This window comes from Penicillium crustosum (assembly GCF_028827405.1).
Source record: "Penicillium crustosum strain IBT 35664 chromosome Unknown utg000001l_segment0_segment0, whole genome shotgun sequence".
Taxonomy (NCBI): domain Eukaryota; kingdom Fungi; phylum Ascomycota; class Eurotiomycetes; order Eurotiales; family Aspergillaceae; genus Penicillium; species Penicillium crustosum.
The window spans coordinates 8,602,236-8,626,700 of NW_026623122.1; the positions used below are offsets into that span (position 1 = coordinate 8,602,236).

Below are 24,465 nucleotides of genomic sequence, written 5' to 3' on the forward strand. Positions count from 1 at the left end.
GGTTGGGCGTGGCCTAGGCATAGGTGCTGGCCGGCATTCTCACTTTTTGTCAATTCTTATTGCCTTTGTATATGTCTCTCTGCTCACCTTAACCACTGCTTCTTTTTAGGAATTCCTTTAAGAGGGAATCAACCCTCGCGGGACAATATTGTATATTGTCGAGTACCATATATGATGCATGGTGGAATTTACACAGTCTTTACAACCAGGAAAATATATGGACCGTCATGATAACGGTACCATACAAAAGTCTATACATCGCTTAACCAGCGATGCCCGCATATATTGTTAAAACAGCGGATTTTGTCAATTTAGTTAATTTTACATATATCATTTTTACCATATATTGTTGCTCAGGTCAATTTCTAACAGCTATAAGCCCAGATTGTTCTAAGTGCCTGGGAATACTAGTCGTTAGTTCAAGAACCAGAATTCACAAATATATTGGTTCCCGTACCCTTGTATAATTTTGTGATTCGAGACCGTGGAAAACCAGGGACTCAGAAGCTCCAGCCCTGGAACAAAGTGCCCGCCCAGAGGGTTTGAGATAACTAAAAAGGAGTGATCCACCGATAAATCTAAGAAGACCATAATAAGACGATAGATAGTATATACACATGCTACGAGGAATCCGACAAGTCGGCATCCCCTGGGGGCGTGTCAGTCTGGGATATGGCACCCATAGGCCTTAAACAGGAAGCATGTTTTTTTGTTATAGTCTAGTAGTAAAATGGCTGTATTTTCTTTCATAGATGTAGTTATATTTAAGCATATGATCTCCAGGCACCAACACGTGATACGACCCACCTTCCATTTTAGGAAGCATATGTTTCCCCAGACTTCTATAAGTTTCAGGCCAATAACTTCCTGCCAACCGACAGACCCCCCAGTGGTTGAGTGGGCTCGCACGGATTAAATATGCAGGTAGCCCCCCGGGCCCGGCTGCCGCCGTTCCATTCACTCAATCCGCGAATTAAAAAAGAAAAAAAAGAAAAAAGCTCTCCCAACCCCCCAAACCAAATGGATTATAGTTTGAGCGTGGCCTAGATATAGGTGCTGGCTGGGTTTCTCATTTTCTGTCATTTTTTATTGCCTTCTCATATGATTCTTTCTTGCTCGTTCTATTGCTTTCGTAGATTGAATCATCCTATAGGAGGAACAGATAAATAATGCCCTCTTAGCCGAATAATACTTATTATATCCCTAGTTTTATTTAATAGCACCATACTCACTCACCTAGACTAAAGTCCTCTCCTTATCATCTATTTATCAAGGCTATTCTAGCTAGTGGCCGCCAGGTCGTACGCATTACGTACCCTGGATCCTAAGAGGGATGTGCAACTGCCCTCAATACGCTAGGTCATTCTTTGGTCTCCATCTTGATAAGGCAGATGTTCGATCAGTTCAGACTGGATAAAGTACTAACGACGAGATTGTAAATCCCTATGAGAACCACATCTTTGAAGACTTACATGGATAATAACTGACCACGTTCAAGAGGGAGGCCTTCATCATCACAGAGATGGATGCTCTCCTCAACAAAGTTAAGTGCGGCTAGGATTCGAAGATGACACGGTCGTGTGTCCACGAATTTGAAACAAACAATTGCCTCTATTGTAATGATAAAAGCTAACCGGGAGCTTTTGCCTGTATCAAGTCGTTAATGCCATTTCTCCGCAGGGGATCGTCGATCGCATAACATCGGAATCTGGAAGCCCAGGGCGGGGTACCTAAGGATGCTATTCTAATCCACGCAATTTTCACCAAAAAAAGAAACCGCTAGGTTATGTGCTACTTGGGTTATTGGCTCTATCCTTTCTTGGTCTGTGATCAGCCGTACGTTTATCACTTGTCACAGTCTGGGCCTTTTTACTCGTTTTCTTCTGTTAATTTCCTATGCGCATAACTGGAAGTCAGAAGAAAACCGAACAAGCTAGACCATCATGATTGTCTGAGACAATAAAACACCATAGCGCCAACCTGTCGAAAGTCCCCAGATGCCATCTTCGATCTCATAGAATAGGGAACCAATCGGATGACAAGGATGTGGATCCGCTTACAATTCACGGCTAGTTAAGGTTAGCGCTATTAACGTTCATACCATGGGGTGCAATGATTGGTTCTCGGCAACAATAGTCCTCATGTAGATAGTATAAATAGACACAGTAAGTTCTAGAAGAAAATGGGGCTTGCAGATAGCCCTAGATGCATTCATACCCCTTAATTTTTTTGGATGGAAAGTTTTTCTTTAAAAGCCTAGGAAAAATCCTTGAGAATTCAAAGACAACTTGTGTCGTGGTATTCTTGACAACCAAATATATAACCTTGGAATATGCAACAGAATCACAACCAGACAACTCAACGGCACAAATTTCGCTTCAATGTTTCCTGACCATGTCTACGATGTTGAGGAGCTTTCCCCGGATGATCGTACCCTGTTTGCGCAGAAATACCGGGAATATCTCCGCCGTATTGCGCAAGCAGCAATATGGACCACCTACATCTACTTTGCAGTGCGGTTGTTTTTCATCTTGACAACTCTGGACAGAACATGGAAGATGTGGATAATGCTTGGCGTTGAGGGTCTATTTGGTCGTAAGTTGTTTTCCAATAAAGAACACCGAGCAGCGGCTGATCCCGTCAGACATGTCCCTGAACCACCAACGCCTGTCCTTAGCCGCAACAACAAGGCCCCCGCAGCGGACACCCCGCAAGAGACTACGCAGCAATGAGAACCTGCCCAGAGTTGATGTGTTAGTAACATGCTGCGGAGAACCAGTCGAAATCATCTTGGATACAGTCCGAGCAGCATGTGCTTTAGACTACCCAGCTTCGCGATTTCGAGTCCGGCTTCTGGACGACGGGGGATCAATTGAGCTGCGAAACGCGATTATGAAGCTCAACACGAAGTGGACCCACCTGTCCTATCATACCCGCGGCAAGCAATCTGGGAAATCCTTTGCTAAAGCAGGCAACCTCAACTATGCTCTGTTTTCCCTACAAACTGAAGACCCGCCCGAGTTCTGCACAGTCGTCGACGCTGACTCCATCTTAATGCCGGAGTTTCTGCGCGCAACGCTGCCCCATCTACTTGAAGACCCGGAGGCAGCATTGCTGACCACGCGACAATATTTCTATAACCTACCCCGTGGCGATCCCCTCTCCCAGTCACGGGCTTACTTCTACACCTGTGAGAATACGGAACTCGATCTTCTCGGCCATGCACTAGACGCTGGATCAGGCGCAGTCTTCCGTCGCAACGCGATTCTTGACGCGGGCGGATACCCGACCTATTCTTTCTCGGAGGATTGGCAGCTTTCGTTGATCTTACGAGGGCTGGGGAAGCGCACCACGCAGGTACAAGAGGTTTTGCAATTCGGCCTCGTTCCTACCTCTCTTGCTGGGCATCTCAAACAGCGGAATCGATGGCACATTGGGCACTCTCAGCAGATTTCTCTATTGTTCCCTTCTGTCAGCAAGGAGATCCCTGAGAATCTGCGTTGGGATATTGCCCTTGGAGGACTGTCTATTATGGCAGGTCTTGTGGCCTATTCAGTTGGGTTTGTCGCTCTGCCTTTTCTTCTTGTGTCTGATGGTGGATTTATTTCTGCTGGATCGGCGTTTGAGGTCAAGATCCAGCTTATTCTGGCCATTGCTCATGTTGCGTCTGCATGGGCATATGATTGGGCTCGAAGTGCACACGCGGGTGTTCCATTTGCGCCATTCGCACACGCAGAAAATAGTTGGCTTGCTGCTGGTAAGTTTGATTGAGAATTTCCTCATGTCTGATCGAGCGTGGAACTTGATACTGACATATTGCCTCACTAGCCCATTTATACGCTATTACACGCTTCCATTTACTTGGAAGCAAGCCAAAGGGATCTTTTGTTACCGGAAGCACTGCCAATTCGAGTGAAAATGCTACATCTATTTCGTCATTTCAAAAAGCATACACAGATACTCTTCAAAGCGGTACCTTGTTGAACATTTGTCTTTTTATTGCGACTGCGGGAGCTATGCTCTTTGCTGTCTGGGTGGCTATCTCCGGAAATGGACCGACAATTCCCAAACTGCTCACTACAATCGCTTGGCCGCCGTTGCTGCACTTGTGCTTTTTGGCCATTGTCAACAATTGGGTACCTATTGCTCATCTTTTCAATTCCCCGATATATCACCCCAGAAACACTAGATTACTCACCACCAAGAAGGGAATATCGTACCCACGAGCGGAGGTTGAAGAGGAACTTAGCTCTGACAAGTCTTTCCTCGGCCTCTGCTGCTCCTTTGTGGTGCCAATTGTTCTTTTTGGGGCGCTTATGGGCGTTGTGATATTATAGGGCTTGGAAGCTTGGTTTTACATTGTATATCATATTCTTGAAGTCGGGGATGCAGATAAAGAAATCGAGATTACCCACAACGCAATTTTATGCGGGCGCTTTCCTTGTCCAGTGCGAGCACATATGCATTTAGCACTCGATTTTGGTTCTCCCAACATGTTATTAGAGATGCTGTTTATTTATGCCTTGATACCTCTTTTTGTTGGTGTTCTGTTGGTGTTCTATACCTATGCTGTCGGTCTCCTCGTATTCCATCACGTCTTCGTACTATCTTCGTCGTATTCCCGTCATATCCTCGCGGTGTCCTTGTAGTGGCTTAGTGGTGTCTTTACAAGTATCCTCTTTTACTTTCTAGCCAGAACAAAAGACTGCAGCCATATAGTAAGACCCAAAAGCTAGTAAATAAATCTCCTACTAGTAGAACCGATATGATTAATTACCACATTGACATATTAATCCTAATGTAACTACCATAATACTCCGCAAATTGTTCATCATTCCTTGGCCAAGGGTAACTGGGATAGTTAGGATGATCTTAAAATGCCTGAGAACATTCTATGTGCAATAAACACCTGATAGCAAAGCTCATAGGAGAAAATACTCTTAATATATAAGTATAGAAAAGAGACAAGATTTTTCTAGCACGGAAACAGACGGCTAGACGGAGACATCCCAACAAGAACCTTTCTGCCTCCATTCAAAAAATGGCCATACTTCTAATAGTAAGAGTAAATGGTACCTCACCCAGCACGGGCAAGAAGTTTCGAGATGGAAATCTTCCTACGCGGAACCAGTTTACCCAGAACGTTTGGAATATACGATGGGAATCCCGCATTGATCTGTCCCAGTATTCCCCAAGACTGCTCCGCGTCGGCATCATACGGTGCCGTCTCTGCAAGCCCCGTCGTGTTGAAGGATGCGAACACCAAGGGTACATCCTCAAAGGAGACCGAGGCATTAACCACCTTGCCATCAAGACCATCACTGCCGATGAAGCGTACGTTTCCGACAGAAGCAAAAGCAAGGGGTGCGCCTGTGTTGACAGCGTAGGTCCGCGCGGCGGCCACATTCACCTCGGCAGCCTCAAAGGCCAATGCGTCAGAATCACCTTCGTTAGGAGTGACTTTAAATTAGAGTTAGCAGGGAGGCACACAGCTTGCAGGAAAAGCATTTGAAGTTCAGCTTACATGGCCAGGATGCGATGTGTAGTGTCTCCTTCTGGGACTGGACATTGAAGGTCATAGCGGGGTGGAAATGTTCCCAGCATTCCAACAGACCCCAGCGGCCGTACGGAGTCGCGATCACTTTGAGATCTTCGATGGTTCCGTCGGACCAGATCTCACGTTCACCTCCTGATGGTCGCAGCTTGTGGCGCAGCAAAAGGACCTCGCCCTCCGGCGAAATGAGTGCTTGCGCCATGTAGATGAGGTCACCTTCGCGATGCGAGAATGCTGGCACGATGTAAACCTGGTTATGCTTGGCGGCAGTAATGAGGGTGTCCCATTGGGGGCTGCCGACGATCAGAGAGTTGTCAAAGTAGTTTTGGATATGGTCTTTCATGGATGTGCTGTCCGCGATGCCTTTAGGATACCTAGAGAATACGGAGCCAGGATCAGTATTTTTCACTGTTGGTTGTGCCTAGGACAGAGAACATACCCGGGGAACCATAGCTCAGGGAAGACAACCAGATTGGCTCCAGCGTTGGCAGCATCTTCGATAAGGTGGGTGGCTTTGACTACCGTCTGGTTGAGATCGAATTTCACGTCCGTCCAGTTCTTGTTCATCACGGGAAGCGGCCAGTTTGCTGGTGGCGCTCGGACTATGGCGACAGTCAAATTATTGTACTTTGTAGAGTTGGTTGCAGTTGGCTGCCCATGATGGATGCCAAGGGCAGTTCCCAACAGCATTGACACTAGAGTGAGACGCATTGTGGTGGGTTGCGAGCTTGAGAGTGTTTGACTTACGTTGCTTACACCAGGAGCCTTTTATAAACTACATAAGTAGATAGATGTGCAAACCCGAACCCGAGAGCATATCCCGAAGATAGCCCGATGGAATTTTATGGTTCCATCCAAAATTATATAAAGTTGCCGTGCAGGCGTGCCGAAAGGCAAATCCCGACAAACCCCGTTCGGCGAGAATACCACTTATCACCATTTACACCCTGTAAAGTCCTCGTAATTCTATTATCATCTTCAGTATTATCTTCATTATCTCCACCAGCGTCATCTTTATCAACATTCTTTTCATTATACTTTGCACCAGTATAAATCTCGTTGATATCATTCTCGTTAGTATCATCTTTATCGCTCGAAGGTTGCTTCTACTATTACGTAGTATTCTTATCACTATTTTCTCTATCGTTTTCATCGTAATTTTAATTATTACAGTCCTTAGTGTAATGTTAGTATTATCATCCTTGGTATTAGTATTATTTCATGCCCTGTGCTAAAGTAGACACTCCATATGGACGAGCTAATACTCTATGGATTAACGCTTTTAGTACTAGGCCCACCCCCCTACTCATAGTTTACGGTTCCTGTAGGCTGGAGATAAAATTGAAATATCCGTAAAGCGCTTGTCGCCTTTCTAATCTTAGCCGTGAGCATACTTAAAATCCCATCGAAGCAGGCATATTATCCCGGCCCTGTTACCATAGAAGGAGAAACTTAAATCAATATTATTGCATTACGATTATCCCAGTGAGCCTAAAGCTTCCCCGTGCCTGTATTATAAAAGTACGGGGTGAGCCGTAATGCCCTCAGCGGTGATTATTTGGGCCCCTTTCAGGTTGACAGACCAAGGATTTTGATGTCTGAGACAATTTCGACAGATTTCACTTAACTTCCCGCTCAAGGGTGGGGAACATGTATGTTTCTCGCTCCTTCAAGTATATCGAAACCCACTTCCAGAGGTGCTGATCCAGATTTGCCATTGTCGTCATATGGTGTGCTAGCGCCAATCTCTCGGGCCCGTTACATTCAAAGTACTCTTTCTCATTCCGTATTTCCTCGGATGTCGTGGTGGATTGGGATAGGGCCCTCAACGAGTTGATAAACCCATTGCATTTCTTCAAGTCACGAAGATTTGCATGAAGCTCCTATCTGGGGGCAAGTGGTTGGAAAAGCTTTGAGAGGTGACCGTAATCCTGGATAGAATCCAGATTAACTAACCGAGAGAATTGCCAAAGATCATTACTGTTTTCGAAAGGAAAGGCTGATTGGCCATTAAACCCTTTCTCAAGAAAGAAAACCTTCCACAACTGAGGCTATGCAGTCAAGGGACAGACTAGTAGCATTGACTTTGGAACAGATGAGGTACAAGCAGCCCAATAAATTATACACGTCACATTCAGATCGTCATCAACGAACAAATCGTTGAGACTCAGGTCGGGATGGAACAATGGAAAGGCAGGGCTGATGATTTGGTTCTCTCTTTCGGTTAGCAAGGGAACAAAATCCAAGATAGCAAGGCCAACGGAGGTATACTCGACCCTATCTCTCGCTCTCGATCTTTGATCCCACAGTAACGTAGTCATTCCAACTATCCGTAGCAGTGTAATATTCACTGAACGTATTGTATTCCTGCCGTGTAGGCACCGGTGCATGGAAGATATGGTGCTCCATAGGAAGTTCTCTCACATGAGCAAGCAAAGCCAAGGTCTGCGCTTTGTAGAATTATGCTTCGTTGTCAAACTGGGATGTCGTCTTCATCAAGCTCATCGCCGCCATGCCAAATAAGAGCTGGAGAAAGACACCTTTATAGAGTATAATCGTCTTCCATCCGTAAAAGTGATTTAGGGTTTAGGGCTTGATCAAAGCGTAATTTCGAAAGGGAGGAGCGGATTTTGCCCAGTTATCGCATGATCTGTCTTCTGGTGCAGCGTCAAAGATGGCCTGGAGAATTGATCTAATGCATCATCTTTGCTATTTGTTAATATTCCAGTCGCCTTCTTGGGGCGTGGGAAGATCTAAGGCACTCCATAGATAGCGAAAGTTTCACTGAAATTTATTATATTTTGGCGGAGCCCCCCTCCCGACAGGTCACTTCCATATCACTACTAAGTGAAGATATTTATACACCAATTGAAGGTTTGGAGTTTGACTTAGTCGGTTTAAGTCGTTCAACGTCAGTCATACCTACCTCCTAATACGGTTTGCATTTAATATTTGATCCTTTTTAACTTTGAGGAATGTGCCGAGTGCGGAGCAGATTCACCAACATTGCAATTTCTCTTAATAACGAGGGTCAGCCCCATTTGGAAAGTATAGGAATGGTAGATTAATTACTCGGAACTATGTACATAAGATATAACTTATACCGCCTAGCTCATTCCCTAACAACGCCCCTTAGCTATCAGCTTGCAATCGCTAGGTTTGACGGAATAATCGCTTAACAAAAATCGAAGACTGCCTCATATTTGCGGATAATCATTGTGAAGCCATGGATCCAGCAGTAGATCCTTCGCTGTACTTCGCTCTTCGGGTTTCCATTTGATCATCCGGTTGATGAAGCTAATAAAAATCCTCTTTTCTTCCCCATTAAACATGGAGAGGGTGCTTTCAGAGCTAAATTTACTAGGGATAAGGTCTTCCTTTTTGAGTGTTCCTGAAATGCAGTGTTAGTTATATATAAGATATCTAATTGAAAGATATTGTTGACTAACACAACTAAGAATTCTTACCGGTATGAATGATATGACATTCAGTGTGGAGATAATCAACCGCTTGGAGTATTTCTTGGAGGATTATTTTGAAAATCTCTGGTGGCATCACGCCATCTTGCCATCGTTGGCAATAATTTCCCAGAGACTCACGTAAAGGTTCGAAGACGAGACATACATGTCTCCCTGAGATTCCCTGGACAGGAAACGAGTCAAGTAATTTTCGAACGAAACGCCAGCCCTCATGTTGACAATTCGCTCTCGTTATATGTCGCAAAACCTCCATCTCGACGTCACCAGCAGCTTTCCATGCGTGGGAATTATTGGAGTTTATTTTAAGAGCCACATATCGCTGGTTCGACCAGCACCACCTAGACTGTCGGCATATACCTTAAAAATGTGATTAGACTAATACGAACTGGTGAAGGTCCCTTGCAAGCCACACACTCGATCTGCTTCCGTGACCAAGCTTGGTCGCAATTTGATACCGGTCATGAAGGATTTCACCAATCCGCGCCGGATAAAAATAGGTTGGTTCGTAGTAGGGAGAGCTCTCCTCTTCAACCAGCAAGGACGGGTCAATTCGGGATGGAAGGGCGGACGAGACTGCCCAGGGCGATTGGGGAAGCGCCTTGGAGGGATGCATGAGGATATGGGGAATATTGCTCGTCATTGTTATACACAAAGTCAAAAAGATTGACACTGGTTCATGTGGCCTTTTGTGGGGAGAATGTTGTAGTCCGAACTTCGAGCTTCGAGTATGGCTTGTTTGGGATCGCACCGCAAGTGGGACCGGGCGGTTAAGGATAGACCTCCGCAAAGCCCACAAAGCCTATATATAGCCTAACCTAACAAAACCCGCAAAGGGGCTGGGCTTTGGGGCAGGGTGCTATTTTATTATTGTAGTCAATTCCGAGTTTGATATTAGTTGATTTTATATATCACGTTTAAACACGCGAGAAAATGCGGTATTTAGATATGGTTTAAATGGCAGAGGTTCACTTAGAAAGTGGTGGTACTTCCATATAAATTAAATATATATCGAACATCTAAAATATCAATATTAACCTTTTCTTTCATAATATCTCGACCTCCACTAGCTGGATGTTGTCTAAAATTAAAATATATAATTATATACCTATTATAACTCTATACAATTAGTAGGAGGCTAGAATATAGCGATTACGAGACACCGGGTTGTACGCGCCAAGAACCCCTTAATGGGCTCTGATGGGCTATCGATGGGGGCCCATAATAGCCTATAGCCCACTGCTGGTTGGGCCTTGGGCCCCTATTTATGGACTTTGAGGAGATCTAGTAAGGATTGGCAGGCCATCGCCAAGATCAAACAGTACAAAAGGAAAAGAAAGGAAAGATCGAGCGAGGATCCTATCTAGACAGGCAAACAAACAGTACAAACAATATAGAAACATCCAGATTGTCACCACAGTCACATTACGCTAGACCTCGGTCTCCTAGTGAAACCCAGAAGAAATCTTGTGCTTACATATATGACGACGCCGATAGACACTCTTTAGGAAATACTAGGAACAGATTTCAAGCGTGTCCTTAGATCTATCTCGTCTATTCCTTTTTAAGGCCAGGCATGTACCACCGAGGACATTTCGCAGGCAATTTTAGCGGGAGGTTGCGGGGAGTTGCTATCTTAGTTAGAATTCAATGGCGAGCAATAGCAGGTTGATTCCGGGCAATTTTAAGTTTCAACCCCCTGGACCCATTAACAGTTGCCTTGAGGGTTCCGAGTAGGATTGAGGCTGGTGCCAAGAAGATAGGCTTTATAGCAAAAAGTGGGCTGCGTCATCTAGTCTTTCGGCAAATCAATACATCATATTTTGAAACGATTCTTGTATTTGCAAACCATAGAATCAGAACGCATATGAATGTTCTCAGTGGGAAGTTAGTAGGAATAACCGAGGGTAGTGAAGGAATAGGTGCCTTTGGTACAACCAAAGTGTGTATATACTTTTGACATTCTGCATACCTAGTTTGGATTAGAGCCATATGCGAAAGCAGTAAAAATAAAGTAACCATCCGCTAAAATCTCACGTCTCTATGCACTCGAAGCTCAAAATTGGGAAGAATCGAACCCCTCGGTGCGACAATCTTCTCCGCAATATGGGGGATCGTCATCCCCGCTTCCCCTCAAAGGGTCCGTTCGCGCCTGTTCATCGAGGCTGTTTCAAGATCCCCCACGAAAGTAAAGGTACCAGAACCCACATTTCAACAAACGATCGACCGGTTTTAAACACCGAGGTATCAACTTTGAATTCGCCCGTGAATCTGGGGTGGCCGAGGTAGCCCTTCAATTCATGTGGACCCGTCAGCAGTGGATGAATTGAAGAACAAGACCCCATCGCCAGTGAGTTTGCGACTAAAATATGAGTTGATTTCCTCAAGTCCACTTTGAAATATACCTATTATTCACGCCATGTCTTCCACCACCGAACCGACGTCTGGACACCTCGGACACCTCACTCCTGACCAGGAAGGAAAGGTAATCGAATTCTGGATCATCATTTTGACCTCCGTTGCGACTGTCCTGTCGGCTGTGTATGAGGTCCCGATTCCGAAGGGATCATCTAGCAAGCTATTTGCTGCTTTGGACAAGATCAATGAGCCCACGGTAGAGGCTATTGTCAGCGCATTGAGGGGGAAGATTCCAACGGAGAAACCTCGAATGGGAACGTACCGGCGGAATTAAATGGCGATACCAACGGAGAAACGGCCGCTGAAAATGGCACGGATAATAAAGAGCAGAAATCACTCGACAAAGTAGATGCGCTCATGAATGAAAATGCCAAAGACAACATCATTTCAGAAATGGCCAATCGAAAGGTCACCCCGGCACACTTCGCTTCCCTTTTCTCACAGCTCCGAGAATTGGGAGTACAGGATACAGAAATCAAATCTATGGAGACTATCCTCTCCAAGATGACACCACAGGAAATGTGCTTTGCTATTTTGAAAATGATCAAGCAAGAAAATCCGGATAGCTTGTTGCTCCGGTTCTTGCGCGCCAGGAAATGGGATGTTGGAAAGGCATTCTCGATGATGGCGTCGAATATCCTATGGAGAAAGGAAATGGAAGTGGATGAGGATATTCTGCCCCGGGGAGAGGAGTATGCTCTGGAGCAATCCCGTAATCCGAAAGCTTCTCCCAAAGAGAAGAAGGAAGGTGCCGACTTTACCAACCAACTCAAAACAGGAAAGAGCTTCCTTCATGGCTTTGATAGGGACGGCCGGCCTGTTATTTATGTTCGAGTGAAGATTCACAAGCCAGGTGCTCAGAGTGAGGAGGCTCTCGAGCGGTATATTGTTCATTGCATTGAGTCGGTGCGACTCATTGTGGCTCCTCCAGTTGAAACCGGGGTATGTTTGACTGAGGTGTTGAGATGTTGACTTACGCTGACATGTTCGCAGACAATTGTTTTCGATTTAACAGGATTCGGGTTGTCCAATATGGTAAGAACTAATAGTCTAATAGATCAAGGTGACTGGTCTTATGCTGAAGTTCGCAACAGGAATATCCACCAGTCAAGTTCATCCTCAAATGCTTCGAAGCAAACTACCCCGAGTCTCTGGGACAACTATTAATCCACAACGCACCCTGGATATTCTCCGGTAAGTGATTCCATAAGTTTACCCTGCAACAAATTCTCACACCACGCCCTTCCACCAAAAAGGAATCTGGAAACTCATCCACGGATGGATGGACCCGGTCGTCGCATCCAAAGTACATTTCACGCGGTCAATCGCCGACCTAGACAAGTTCATCCCCCGCACCAAAATCCCCAAAGAATTCTCGGGCGACGACACCTGGACCTATAAATATAACGAGCCCGTGAAAGACGAGAACGCAGTTATGAAAGACACGGCGACGCGCGACTCACTTATGTACGACCGCATGATGATCGGCATCCGGATGATCAGCGCCACAGCAGCGTGGATCTCTGCGAGCTCGCAATCCGATGGAAAGGAAGAGGTGTCGAAAGTAGAGGAGCTTAAGTCGCGACGGAATGCTGTTATTGATGAGTTCCGCGTGAACTATTGGAAGTTGGATCCTTATATTCGAGCGCGGTCGTTTATTGATCGGACTGGGATGCTTTTGCCTGGAGGTGGACTTGGGAGGGATGCTAGTGTCAATGGTCAGGCGAAGTAGAGATGTTTCTTTTGGGAGTTAGAATGTACAGGAATGGAGATATATGATGTGGACCTACTTTATGACCCACCTTCCGCTTTCGGAAAAGTATGTTTCCCTGTGTACAAATTTCCCCGGGGTGGTGCAATTGTAGCACAACTGCTAGTTGTTGGTCCTCATATGAGGAGCCCTTTGGGGCTCAGCAGCGATCCAGGTTCAAATCCTTGCCTCGGCAGCTTTCCTTTTTGCCGGCAAAGCGACGTAATGGTAGACCGTTCTATGCACTCCGCTAGGAGGAAGGGGGAAGAATAGTGGTGTTTTGCCTCTGCTAATTCGACCAAAAACACTTTGTACATATTAAGCAATTCGGACGCATCTTGTTTCTGATGGACTCGGACGGCGTTGAAAGGAGGTGAGCAGAACGTATGACCCTAGTGACACTGTTACAGCCGCATATTTCTTTCGTTAATAGATATGATCCGTAGAATTCGTCATGATAAATATGTACATTGAATCCATGACCCCTGATGCTTATATACTTCGTGAATGCAGCCACCGGGGCAATATATACAAAACCGTCAAACCCATTCACCACTCCAACCGATCATCACAAATAAGACTAACATCAAATCTCTCCTCCCCTTTCCAGACCTTCCCACCGGAGTTACAAGAAGCAACAATATCCCGGAGGTCGCTAATCATCCCACCAGGTCCACTGGCAAAGACACTAGTCGGGCCTCGCACCGTCTCAGCCAAGAAATCACCAACCAACCGCGGTAGATCAGGATGTCTATTAACATCATCCGAAGCACCCCCAAGCCGCTCAACAGCCGTAGGCTTATCACATCCACAGCACGCAGAAACAGACTTAGAAGGCGAGACCTGCACGGCCTTCTCTTCAATTTTTGGCACAGCCAAATTGCAGTTTTCGGAATCCGAGTTCTCAATCGAGGGCGTCTTGCTTCCCGAGTCTCGGGTAGCGAAAATGCGAATCTCAAGATTTAACGTATTCCGCGCCTTCTGCAAGAGATCCAGCTCTGCTGCCACCCACTCTGTATTCGCTGTGTGGCGGACTGCCCAGATGAGCTCGACCTTTCGGTCTGGTGATGGTTGCTGGCGGGCAAGGTCTAGTAGAACGGGGAGGACGTAGGTTATGCCGGTCCCGCCGGCAATGCAGATTATATTGGTGCTTGGTGTTAAGTGACTGGTTATGGACTCGCCATATGCGCCGGTCAGGATGACGGGTGTTGTAGGGATGCCGGTAGCAGCGAGGTCGGCGACCTTTTTCGTTTCGCCGCTTTTCGCGCGGAGGATATATGAGTGTTTGACCATGCCCTTTGAGACAGTGGGGAGGTTAAGTGGTGTGAAGGGGTGGGATTGCCAGATACTACACTTCATGAAGGATAGGTAGTAATGTTCGCCGATGGACCAGGGGTCCTGGTTGTTGTGCAGGTCGAGACGGATGACATCACCGTGTTCTGTGTCCGGGAAGCGGGTGATGGTGGCATCGGCGGGCTTGAAGCCTAGACCGAGAGTACCGGAGTGGTCGGGGTGGTAGTGTAGTAGGGCTGTGCGAACGAGACGAGCTCCACGATCGAGGAACCAGAAGATCAGCGAGGGCCACATGAAGCACTTGAGCTGTTTCCAGTGGGCCCAGCAGGCACCAATGTAGACCATGGCAAGGATGTAGTGCAGTTTGCGGAAGGTCTCGTAGCCTGTGAGTCTGATTCCCCACGGCGTGCTCAGCAAGACGAGGAGGAGTAGAAGGATCATGGCGACGATGCCCCAGACAATGTATGTCTGAGTGACCCATTCAATTCCGACGGTGGGTTGGGGCTGGTACATTCTCAGCTCGACGACACACCAACTGATTGTGTGCAGGGAGCTTTGCACGAAGATGATATAGCCCAACCAGCGATGGAGGAAGTTGAAGCTCTGGTATGGCAGGCCAGTGATGATTGAGAGGAAGGACTCTCGGCTGCTCAGCAGTACAGAGAGCGGGGTGAGTGCGTAGGCCAGGGTACCGATGCGGTCGGACCATGGACCGATGCTGTTGCGGGTATTATATACACCGGGCATCTTTGATACGGGTGTGACCCATGTGTTGTAGAGAATGCCGACAAAGCTGAAGATGAGGAGGTAGCCAGCCAACACAGCGAGGGTGAGCACTTGAAGACGTGTTGTCCGGCCGAAGATAAACCGAGCCGCATCGGGTAGTAGATATCTTCGGGCTAATGAAGCAATAGAACGGCGGACCTTATATAGCCCGGCTAGTTGTGGTGCTGCTAGTGTTGGTGATATTGTTGGCGCATTGAACTGGTTCAGGACGACCCAGAGAAGCAAAATTGCGCCAATGACACACCACAGAATGCCTGAATATAGCATTCCCAGGTCATGGGATGCGTATACAATGTCGAGATACTCGCACGATCCTGCATCACTGGTGCAAGGGAGGGCGCGATCGTAGTATCCCCAATGAGGCTCTAATGCTGTCGCCGCGCTCATATTCTGGATGTGGCGAACATCCAATTTGGGGGACGACATTGTGTCTTGAACTGCCCTGTGCAGTGGCCTGATGTTGAAGACCAAGTATGAGCCTCAGCCCAGTTCCGATGACGTGAAGCGACGATTCAGCTCAAGTTGATGAAAATTCTGTTTGGACGGATTATCTGGTCATGGCGAAGCGTAAAAGAGGGTTTGAGATTCTGTGAGCGAAGCCCACGAGGTTTTATCAATCGCCAGTACGCGAATCCCCATTTGCAAGCTTAAGGTGGCCATTTCGCATTTGCGGCGATTTGAGCACATTTCTCCCACGCCATCGGTGGGTTTCTCCACTTCGCCTTAGCGTAGGTGGAGAGAGGCCACCAGGTTATAAGACCATCGGCCTGGAGCACTGAGATCGGACGCGCCATTTCCTCAAATTCCTCATCCTCTTATACCCAGAACACTAGTCAAGATGGAGGGCATGGACCACAGCAGCAGCTCGAGCAGCTGCGAGGTGTCGGTGAGTGCCAAGAGATTTGGAGATTCAAGTGGGTTCGCTAACCAAAGACCAGATGATGTTCAATTTTAACACCATCAACGCCTGCTTTCTGTCCTCTGGATGGCAGATCAAGAACAATGGCATGTTTGCCGCAACCTGTATTGGCACAATTCTTCTCGTTGTACTGGTCGAGTTCTGTCGGCGCATTGGTCGGGAATACGACAACTTCCTGACCCGCCAATTTGAGCGCCAAGCCGCGCACGGCACGTTTGCCAAGAAATTTGAATCTGCTCGGACGGCCGTGACGTTTCGAGCAACGCCATTGCAGCAGTTGACGAGGTCTGTGATCCATGCAGTCACTTTTGCAGGAGCTTATATCACTATGCTGCTGGCCATGTACTTCAATGTGTACGTGATTATTTGCATCTGCATCGGTGCGGGGCTGGGAAAGTTCTTGTGTGATTGGATGGTTGTTACAGTGGGAATAGATGACGTGCAGGATGAAACACGGAAATTGGAGGAGACAACGATATGTTGTGATTAATGATTTGATATGAACTTTGTATATAAATTTTTGGTTATTTTAGCGGGTTTATATGAAACTACTTGATTTTGGATCTGCTTACGGAGTATAATCCACTATTTCATTATTTACATACACGTTGTCTTAGACAAAATTGAGCAAAAGCCCTCAATCATGCTCAATTGTTTCATCCAAAATTTCTTTCAACGCTGTTGTCTTGTATATGTTGAGATTTTCGCCCTTTGTTACTGGTCTTGGATACCTGTAGCAACTAGCAACAAGAACAATGAATTTCTTCCTCAGAATTTAACCGAAGGATGAAATCGCAATAAAATTACCCTTACAATGAGTATTGCAACTTCTGCTGGTTTCTATGCCCTGAACCACTGTCTTTTCGATGTGACTGTCAAAGCTGCCCGGGAGGTTTTAAACAGCCTCAATTCCGCCAACACTTGAGAGCTGCCGTTGTTAAAACAATTCCTACTCATCCATCAAGCTCTAAATTCTTGACTTTTTGGTACAGAAATACGGAAACTGCCTATACTACTGATAACAAGGACCTTGGGAGCAACAACTCCCCCTTATCCTAGATATGAATTCACCTGAAGATGCCCAGGACCTTGAACAGTGCTTCAACAAGGCCCACAAAGGCTTCACAGTCACATTAGAGAGCCTCATACACACACTACAACATGATGGCTTCACCATGGAGAATTGTTGGGGAGTGTGCGACCAACTCGACCTTCTTGATTCTCTACTAGGTGATATGGATGAACTTGGCCCGGAGATGGTATTGGAGGCTCCACGACGGCCCATCTTGCGCGGATTACCCAGATCCTACTTTCTGAGCTACAAATTCCAGTTTGATTATCTTGGTATCCAGACTGGATTGGATGATGTTCGAGGAATTTTGGCTGATTGCTTTTATGATGACTGTGCTGAGCTTGCTTGTATCGGGTTGGAAAGTGTTCTTGCCAGGTTTCCATTCTAGTTGATCTCTAATGAATTGAGCTATGTCACTGCGTTCACCAAGGTAGTTGGAATGTGTAGTAAGGGGAGAAACTAGATTAGGCATCAATGTATACATATTCAGGCATTGACACGGTCCGACCTTCCCCCGCACTGGCTGGGTGGATCCGGCGCCTTTCGGCTACGTTAGTTATGCACATATATCCCCGATCTGATCATGGAATTATTCCACGGATGTATGGGCCTGGTCGAGCCATAGATACCGCTATGGGAATTACCGCTTTGTGTTATCTTTGCTTTCACTGTCTCCTCCCTTATGAGTAATTTGATATAAAATTATGTAACCCAACGTCCTCCCCGGGCCCCGGGGCCACGAAGAACAGCAAATATAGGAGGTCAACTGGAATTTTGGGATCAGATCAAAGTACCCTGGGCCTCATCCGATAAGGATACCAATTGGATAGTCGTCTTATTGACATTTTGCTGTTAAGAACCAAAAGGTCAAACTGTGTAGTAACTAGCTGCCATGAACATATCAACGGGTATTTTCGGGACCAGACAGGGAAAGACAACCCATTCCTAGGTAATAGATGAGAGAGCGGATGATAACTATCAACAAGGTATCCAATCTAAGTATTATTAGCTCCGGCATTAATATGTACCTCGGCCTTTCGAGAAGGTATTCAACCGAAGGGCGTGCCAAGATCACCATGCCAAGATCACCGTGCCAAGATCCTCTTGCCGAGCCGTTGAAGCGGCTAAACCGTATTGGCTCGATTTCTTATCCTGCGTACCTGTCCACGGGTGTACCTGCCTGGATCGTTACGCTTCCAAATGATAAGAATACCATACATCTTGATTACAAACAATCTCCTTCCCCACGATTGACATGGAATATACCGACCCCGGACTAGCTTCAACACCCCGGTCTAAGATAAGGTATAGCGTCGGAAGCCCCCGCCTTGATAAGGGAAACGAACAGCCAGTGACAGCTGCACTCGACAATCCCCACGCTTTTAGCTTGCTAGATTTCAGTTGCTAACTAAAGGCTTGTGGTTCTTGGCATACTGCGATTTTACGTAACAGCCTGGGAGTCCCTCGGTCATGGATGATATGGATGCTAAAGCAACAGAGGAGCCTATAGTATCCGTAGGTAATATCGCGGATACAGACATCGTAGCTATCTTCACCAGCTCCAATGTCACCGCCAGATAAGAGAGTAGCAATGAATTCCCCGCCTTGAAGATAGTGGTGAGTCAAGATACCAGGCCTAGTATTCCGAAGATCCGAAGATACTCGATGCAAGAGAAAGAAGCACATATAAAATGTGGACGGCAAGCACGGAGACAGAAAGACTATTTTCAAGTGCTCATATTTTATTTCCACATCACACCTGTCCGGACAAAGGATGAAGGTTTATCTACAACATACCCTCTTGGGGTTGGGTCTATCAGGGCTAAGCCTAGCCGGGGTTGCGGGGAGAGACATTGAGGTTATACGGTTCCACAGTCCCGGGGGTGTAACCACAGACTCCTTGCACAACATTCACGTCGAGTTCCTGGATGCGCAGTTCGAAGGTCACCTGCAGCTTGTCTACGGGGAATGTGGGATCCAAGATCCGACGCAGAGTCACCATGAGATCGGGAGCACGTTCGTGGAACGCGAAGCTCATCCGGAGCGATTCGTTTGGTCCACACCGTCTGATGCACCCCATTCGCACTGTCTGCATGCTTTCTCCGGATCGAGACTTGTGGGCCGCTCTTCGCCCATCATGGTGTCATCGCCTATCAAGAAGCGAGAGAGTATCGCCGATGTGGCCGATGCCATGGGACCGTGGTTTGACGGAGTTGCTTACATGAAGTCAAAGAAGAATAGCAAGGCATTTGTTTCCAAGGCGAAGAATACCTCTGTTGCTATCCTTGGCGGTGGAATGTCCGGCTTGATGACGAGTCTGCTGCTCGAGTCTGTTGGTATCCATGACTGGCACATCTATGAATCATCCGGTCGAGTTGGTGGTCGTATTCGTACCAAATATCTCAACAACACCACTCCCGACCAGTATCAATATCAAGAGATGGGACCAATGCGATTCCCGGTCAGCATCACCTATGCCGACACCAATGAGACGCTTGAAATCCAAGATCATCACATGGTCTTCCAACTCGCCGGTGTTCTCAACAAGATGAACAAAGACAAGCCAGATCTCCAGGTCAACTTTATTCCTTTTATCCAAAATAGTCCCAACGTGCCTGCAGCCTCTGGTGGCAACCGTCTCCCCAACGGGCGAATCCCCACTGCGGCCCAAGTTGCGGCCAACTCCTCGCTAGTCTACACAGCACCTTCATCTAATGAAACAGCTGTCGCAGAAGCGGAAGCCGCTTTCGACAACTACACCACAATGAACAACCGGGAAACAATCCGCAAAATCGCAACCAACATGTACCAAGCCCACAAGCAAGCGGTAGAGGATGGCATGTTCCACTGGTCCGAGGCCGGATATTTGAAATACGCACTCGGCTACGACTCCAATATAACCGACTACGTCGCCGGCACAGAGTCAACTCCAATTTGGGGCGATCTCTACGATGACGTCTACTTCGCAGCCACTAAATGGCGCACCATCGACAAGGGTCTGGAGTCTCTTCCTCGCGCATTCTATCCCCACGTCGCAGAAAAGACGACCCTCAACCGCACAGTCTCAGGACTGGTGTACAACGAGACATCCGGTAAGGTCGCCGTTGCATGGCGCGACGATCCGTTCCAGATGGTGCCAGAAACAAAGGAATACGACTACGCCGTCGTTGCTGCACCATTCAGTAAAGTCAGACTGTGGGATCTACCCCGGTACTCATCACTGTTGAGCCGGGCTATCTCGACCATGAACTACGACCCCGCTTGCAAGATGTCGCTGCTCTACAAGACGCGATTCTGGGAGCACTTGGAAGAGCCCATCTTCGGTGGATGCGGATCAGTCGATATTCCCGGCGTTGGAAGTGTCTGCTACCCCTCCTTCAATATGAACGCGACTGGACCGGGTGTTATTCTCGCATCATATATCTCGGGAACCCCAGCTCGGTCGACAGCCGCGCTGAGCGAGGATGAACACGTTGCGCTGATTCACCGCGCGATGATTGAGGCCCATGGCGACATTGCTGCTGAGCAGTTTACCGGTGTTTACAATCGCCAGTGCTGGGAGGTTGATCAGCATCAGGCTGGTGCCTGGGCCAGTCCACTTGTTGGGCAGCAGGATTTGTATTTGCCTGCTTACTACCAGACGGAGTTCAAGACTATCTTTATTGGGGAGCACACTAGTTATACTCATGCTTGGATCTTCTCGGCGTTGGATTCCGCTGTGCGGGGGACCACCCAGCTGTTGCTTGATCTTGGTTTGGTTGATGAGGCCAAGGAGATTGTTGAGACTTGGATGGGAAGGTGGATTAAGCTGTGAAGGATCTGGATTTGTGTTGTATAGAGAGTGTTTCACTCAGAGCAGCTACGTATTAGAACTTTTATGTGGATAATGTTAGATGAACAGTATATACGCGAGAATGAAGTTATAATATCCATGACCAACATATATCGCACAATACTTGCTATATCAACTGGGCCCTATGTTTGATCAGTCGACTTCTAGAAATCAAGACAAGCTCTTTAGGAGTCTTTGTCTGAGAAATCCAGGATTGAAGCCATTTCTGGCTGATCTCCAATTAACGAAAAAGCCATTAGATCAAAGAAACATAGACCTTTAATCCCAACAAAGTCTTGACAACATCCCAGTTAATATAATAATACGAGCACATCTCATAAATTCCCATCTTGATCTCCAACGTGGTGTTTTCTAAGTAGAAGTGGCCTACGGCAAAAGAATCCTAACCCTCCGCCAACCCCTAATATGGAAACTAACCAAAATTCATCAAGTATGGCACAAGAAGGTATGTTTACACACAACGGTATCTACACTGACGAGAGATGCCACATTAGTGGACCTATAGTATGGGTAAACGTATTCGTTGCGACCCCAGAAAACCGGGACAAAACAGATGCAGAGTTCATGGATCTCGTGGCTGAGACTATATACATGAGGATCTCTCTAAAAAGAGACCCCATGTCAGTGTCTCGATTACCCCAGAGCCTATGCACCACAGAGTCATGGGTTGTCTTTCGTTGCCGGCCCGTGGGGATTATTGGGCATTTACACGGTTTCGGCATTTGTATCTTGATGCTTTTCTTAGGGATGCATTGGACCTGGCGCTCTTTTATCAGGCAGAATGTGCGGCGGGGAATATTGAGATTGATCGAATGAGACTTTTTCGGCTTTTTCATTTAAGGTCGGATGCTTTCTAGGGTTTAGGCGGGGCTTTCATTGAGTTGTATAGAGTTCTTTTGTTGATATTGTGGGTAGGGTGTGTAAACAAAGAATTTAATGGGCTGATCCTGCAAAGTAGAGGTCAAAGATCTTTGTTCCTCATTTTTGTATATCTTACAGCCAATCTGATAACAAAGAGCTCAAAAGAGCGATGACTGCTGCCCACAATTTGATGGGCTTATCGATGTCCAAGGTTCGTGCGCTTTGATTTCGAGGCATAAGAAAGAAACGTTCGAACATCTTATCGAGTGCTTTCTTATAATTAGTACAGCAGACTCGACAAAGCAGTTGTCACCCAAAGAATCTTTGTTTCCATTCACGGCTACAGCAGCCTACTATAATAAGATATAACATCCTGTCTCAGTGTTAGGTATTTAAACATACTCACCCCAAGACCCAGGGATTAATCACCACTCGGAGAGAGAATATCCAACCTCCACCCGTTTCACTCCCCATTTCATTAAAAGTTCAAACGAACCCTCACCACAGCCAATATCCAAGGTCATTCTCACAATCAATGAGCTAACAAAAATCAATATGTCCACACGAACCGCCTTTAGAACTCGCATAGATAACGTTCCCGTAGCCGACGGTCCATCAGGAAAACATGTTGTGTGGGCCACAGTGTACTTTGACCCCGATGAGGCTAGGCTTAACGATCTAGAGTTGATCCGCCTTATGATGTACCGTGTCGTGAACCGACAGGTTAGCATCGACGAGTTACCTATGCATCACAGATACTCTCACTGTTTATCAGTCCGCGTCGGTGGAGAACTTCCCGACGAGGATGCAGTGTATGAAGTGGCGGAAGCGATGCTGGATTACTTTTATGGGAGGGTGAAATCGGGAGAATTTGTCGTTAATCGGACTTATATTTTTCGTAGACAATCGCGGGATCTGGTTAGTCTCGGGCCTTCAACGTCTCGTTGACTGGAAGTTTATGTGGTAGGTAGTTGTTTATAAACTGTGCGTTTACTAGTGATCTGAATAATATATCTTCCGGCTGATATTTGAAATCAAGTTCTTAAAAGCTCTTATATATTTTATCTTTCTAGTAAGCCAGAGTACTTTTTTTCGTTATGGCCTGTGAGTACAGAGGACATAACATAGGAATATATGTAGTATGCGTGAGATTGGGGCCGGAGCTTTTGGATTTCTAATCCAACTCTTCCCCGCCAAGAGGATCAGATTTACATGTCAGCTTACTCCAATTCCCTGGTTTCTTCATAGAAATTGATTCCACCCTCATCGATTATTTCCGAAATCTACCTGCAAACCCCCTACTAGCAATTGCAACAAGCACTAGCCACATTTATGTCTCAACCAAAAATAAAAGCAGTCTTTTTCGACTTCATGGGAACATGCCTCGACTGGCACAGCAGCATAGTGGAAGCGCTACCCCCAGCAATTCCCAAAGATGAAGCCTCAAAGTTTGCGCTGGAATGGCGGAGGCAATACTTCCTTGAAAATACCAAGCGCGTGAACGAAAACCTCCACCCAGAAGACATCGACATCACCCTCGCCCGCACCTTGGATGCTCTCCTCGAGAAGTCACCCGACCACAAACTACACTTCAACGCAGAGACCAAAACACAAATCATCGAAGCATGGCACTCGCAAAAAGCATGGCCCGAGGTTTCTGATGCAATTAAGAGTCTTCGACAAGATCTCGGTCTGGAAGTGTTCGTTCATGCGAACGGCACGACACGGCTGCAATTGGACTTGACTCGATCCTCTGGGTTGGACTTCAACATGTTGTTTTCTAGTCAGCTTCTGGGTGCCTATAAGCCTCGTCCGGAGGCATATGAGAAGGGGTTGGAGCTTGTGAAGCTTCGGCCTGAAGAGGTGGTTTTGGTTGCTGCACATGCTTATGATTTGCGGGGCGCACAGAAGTGTGGATTGAGAACTGTGTATATTCATCGGTGGACTGATGATATTGACGAGGATATGGAGCTGGTAAAAACTGAGTTTGATGTGTTTTTGGAGAATATGAACGACCTTGCTGGTGTCATTAGGGGCTTATAAGTGATGAACAAGGCGTTTTGAATATTTCATGAATACCCTTGGAGTTCATGAATAATTCATGATTTAAGCCAAAGATGGTTGAACATATGGTGGAGACCGACTACCGACACAGTGTTTTTACTACTGATACACAATGATTAGCTACTTAGAGAGACTAGAGTAAGTCTACCGTTGGCCACTATTTTTCATTAGCCAGTATAAATTGAGCCTGCAGTCTGAGACAGGGGAACAAAGGGGATGAGGCACCAGGATGTTTACCAGCTTACTCAACCTAATCACCCCATAACCCGCTTTAATGCTTGGGGCATCCACCCATTTTTGACCTTTCAGGCAAACTTTAAGGATGGATACTACGCGTCGACTCCACTTTTGCGCGATTCCTGAATTGGTCTCGCTTGTACTTGAAGATTCGGCCCCTCTCCAAATCATTCAATAAGTAC

General features: G+C 46.7%; 9 protein-coding genes across 9 annotated transcripts; 6 read left to right on the forward strand and 3 right to left on the reverse strand.

The window, feature by feature from the left end:
* Window positions 1-2,285: 2,285 nt before the first annotated feature.
* On the forward strand, window positions 2,286-4,337 carry N7487_003187 (glycosyltransferase family 2 protein; the record flags this gene model as incomplete). The annotated part of the gene is made up of 3 exons (XM_056870934.1): window positions 2,286-2,595; window positions 2,645-3,757; window positions 3,829-4,337. Coding segments are annotated over 3 exons (1,932 nt in total), but the record flags the coding sequence as incomplete, so codon positions are not given.
* Window positions 4,338-5,077: 740 nt separating this feature from the next.
* N7487_003188 (uncharacterized protein) lies at window positions 5,078-6,265 on the reverse strand (the record flags this gene model as incomplete). Its single annotated transcript, XM_056870935.1, has 3 exons — window positions 5,078-5,460; window positions 5,525-5,928; window positions 5,994-6,265. The coding sequence occupies 3 exons, from the start codon at window positions 6,263-6,265 to the stop codon at window positions 5,078-5,080; spliced, it is 1,059 nt and encodes a 352-aa protein (XP_056735719.1).
* A 2,486-nt stretch (window positions 6,266-8,751) lies between these two features.
* On the reverse strand, window positions 8,752-9,673 carry N7487_003189 (uncharacterized protein; the record flags this gene model as incomplete). The annotated part of the gene is made up of 3 exons (XM_056870936.1): window positions 8,752-8,945; window positions 9,022-9,371; window positions 9,420-9,673. 3 exons carry the CDS (start codon window positions 9,671-9,673, stop codon window positions 8,752-8,754), a joined length of 798 nt encoding a protein of 265 aa, XP_056735720.1.
* A 1,776-nt stretch (window positions 9,674-11,449) lies between these two features.
* On the forward strand, window positions 11,450-13,180 carry N7487_003190 (CRAL-TRIO domain-containing protein; the record flags this gene model as incomplete). The annotated part of the gene is made up of 5 exons (XM_056870937.1): window positions 11,450-11,571; window positions 11,649-12,390; window positions 12,442-12,483; window positions 12,543-12,642; window positions 12,705-13,180. The coding sequence occupies 5 exons, from the start codon at window positions 11,450-11,452 to the stop codon at window positions 13,178-13,180; spliced, it is 1,482 nt and encodes a 493-aa protein (XP_056735721.1).
* A 567-nt stretch (window positions 13,181-13,747) lies between these two features.
* N7487_003191 (ferric reductase family protein) lies at window positions 13,748-15,703 on the reverse strand (the record flags this gene model as incomplete). Its single annotated transcript, XM_056870938.1, has 1 exon — window positions 13,748-15,703. The coding sequence occupies one exon, from the start codon at window positions 15,701-15,703 to the stop codon at window positions 13,748-13,750; it is 1,956 nt and encodes a 651-aa protein (XP_056735722.1).
* A 412-nt stretch (window positions 15,704-16,115) lies between these two features.
* Window positions 16,116-16,686, forward strand: N7487_003192 (copper transporter family protein; the record flags this gene model as incomplete). The annotated part of the gene is made up of 2 exons (XM_056870939.1): window positions 16,116-16,163; window positions 16,216-16,686. 2 exons carry the CDS (start codon window positions 16,116-16,118, stop codon window positions 16,684-16,686), a joined length of 519 nt encoding a protein of 172 aa, XP_056735723.1.
* Window positions 16,687-17,257: 571 nt separating this feature from the next.
* On the forward strand, window positions 17,258-17,656 carry N7487_003193 (uncharacterized protein; the record flags this gene model as incomplete). Its single annotated transcript, XM_056870940.1, has 1 exon — window positions 17,258-17,656. The coding sequence occupies one exon, from the start codon at window positions 17,258-17,260 to the stop codon at window positions 17,654-17,656; it is 399 nt and encodes a 132-aa protein (XP_056735724.1).
* A 1,386-nt stretch (window positions 17,657-19,042) lies between these two features.
* N7487_003194 (flavin monoamine oxidase family protein) lies at window positions 19,043-21,082 on the forward strand (the record flags this gene model as incomplete). The annotated part of the gene is made up of 1 exon (XM_056870941.1): window positions 19,043-21,082. The coding sequence occupies one exon, from the start codon at window positions 19,043-19,045 to the stop codon at window positions 21,080-21,082; it is 2,040 nt and encodes a 679-aa protein (XP_056735725.1).
* Window positions 21,083-23,314: 2,232 nt separating this feature from the next.
* On the forward strand, window positions 23,315-24,025 carry N7487_003195 (Haloacid dehalogenase type II; the record flags this gene model as incomplete). The annotated part of the gene is made up of 1 exon (XM_056870942.1): window positions 23,315-24,025. The coding sequence occupies one exon, from the start codon at window positions 23,315-23,317 to the stop codon at window positions 24,023-24,025; it is 711 nt and encodes a 236-aa protein (XP_056735726.1).
* Between the last annotated feature and the right edge of the window lie 440 nt (window positions 24,026-24,465).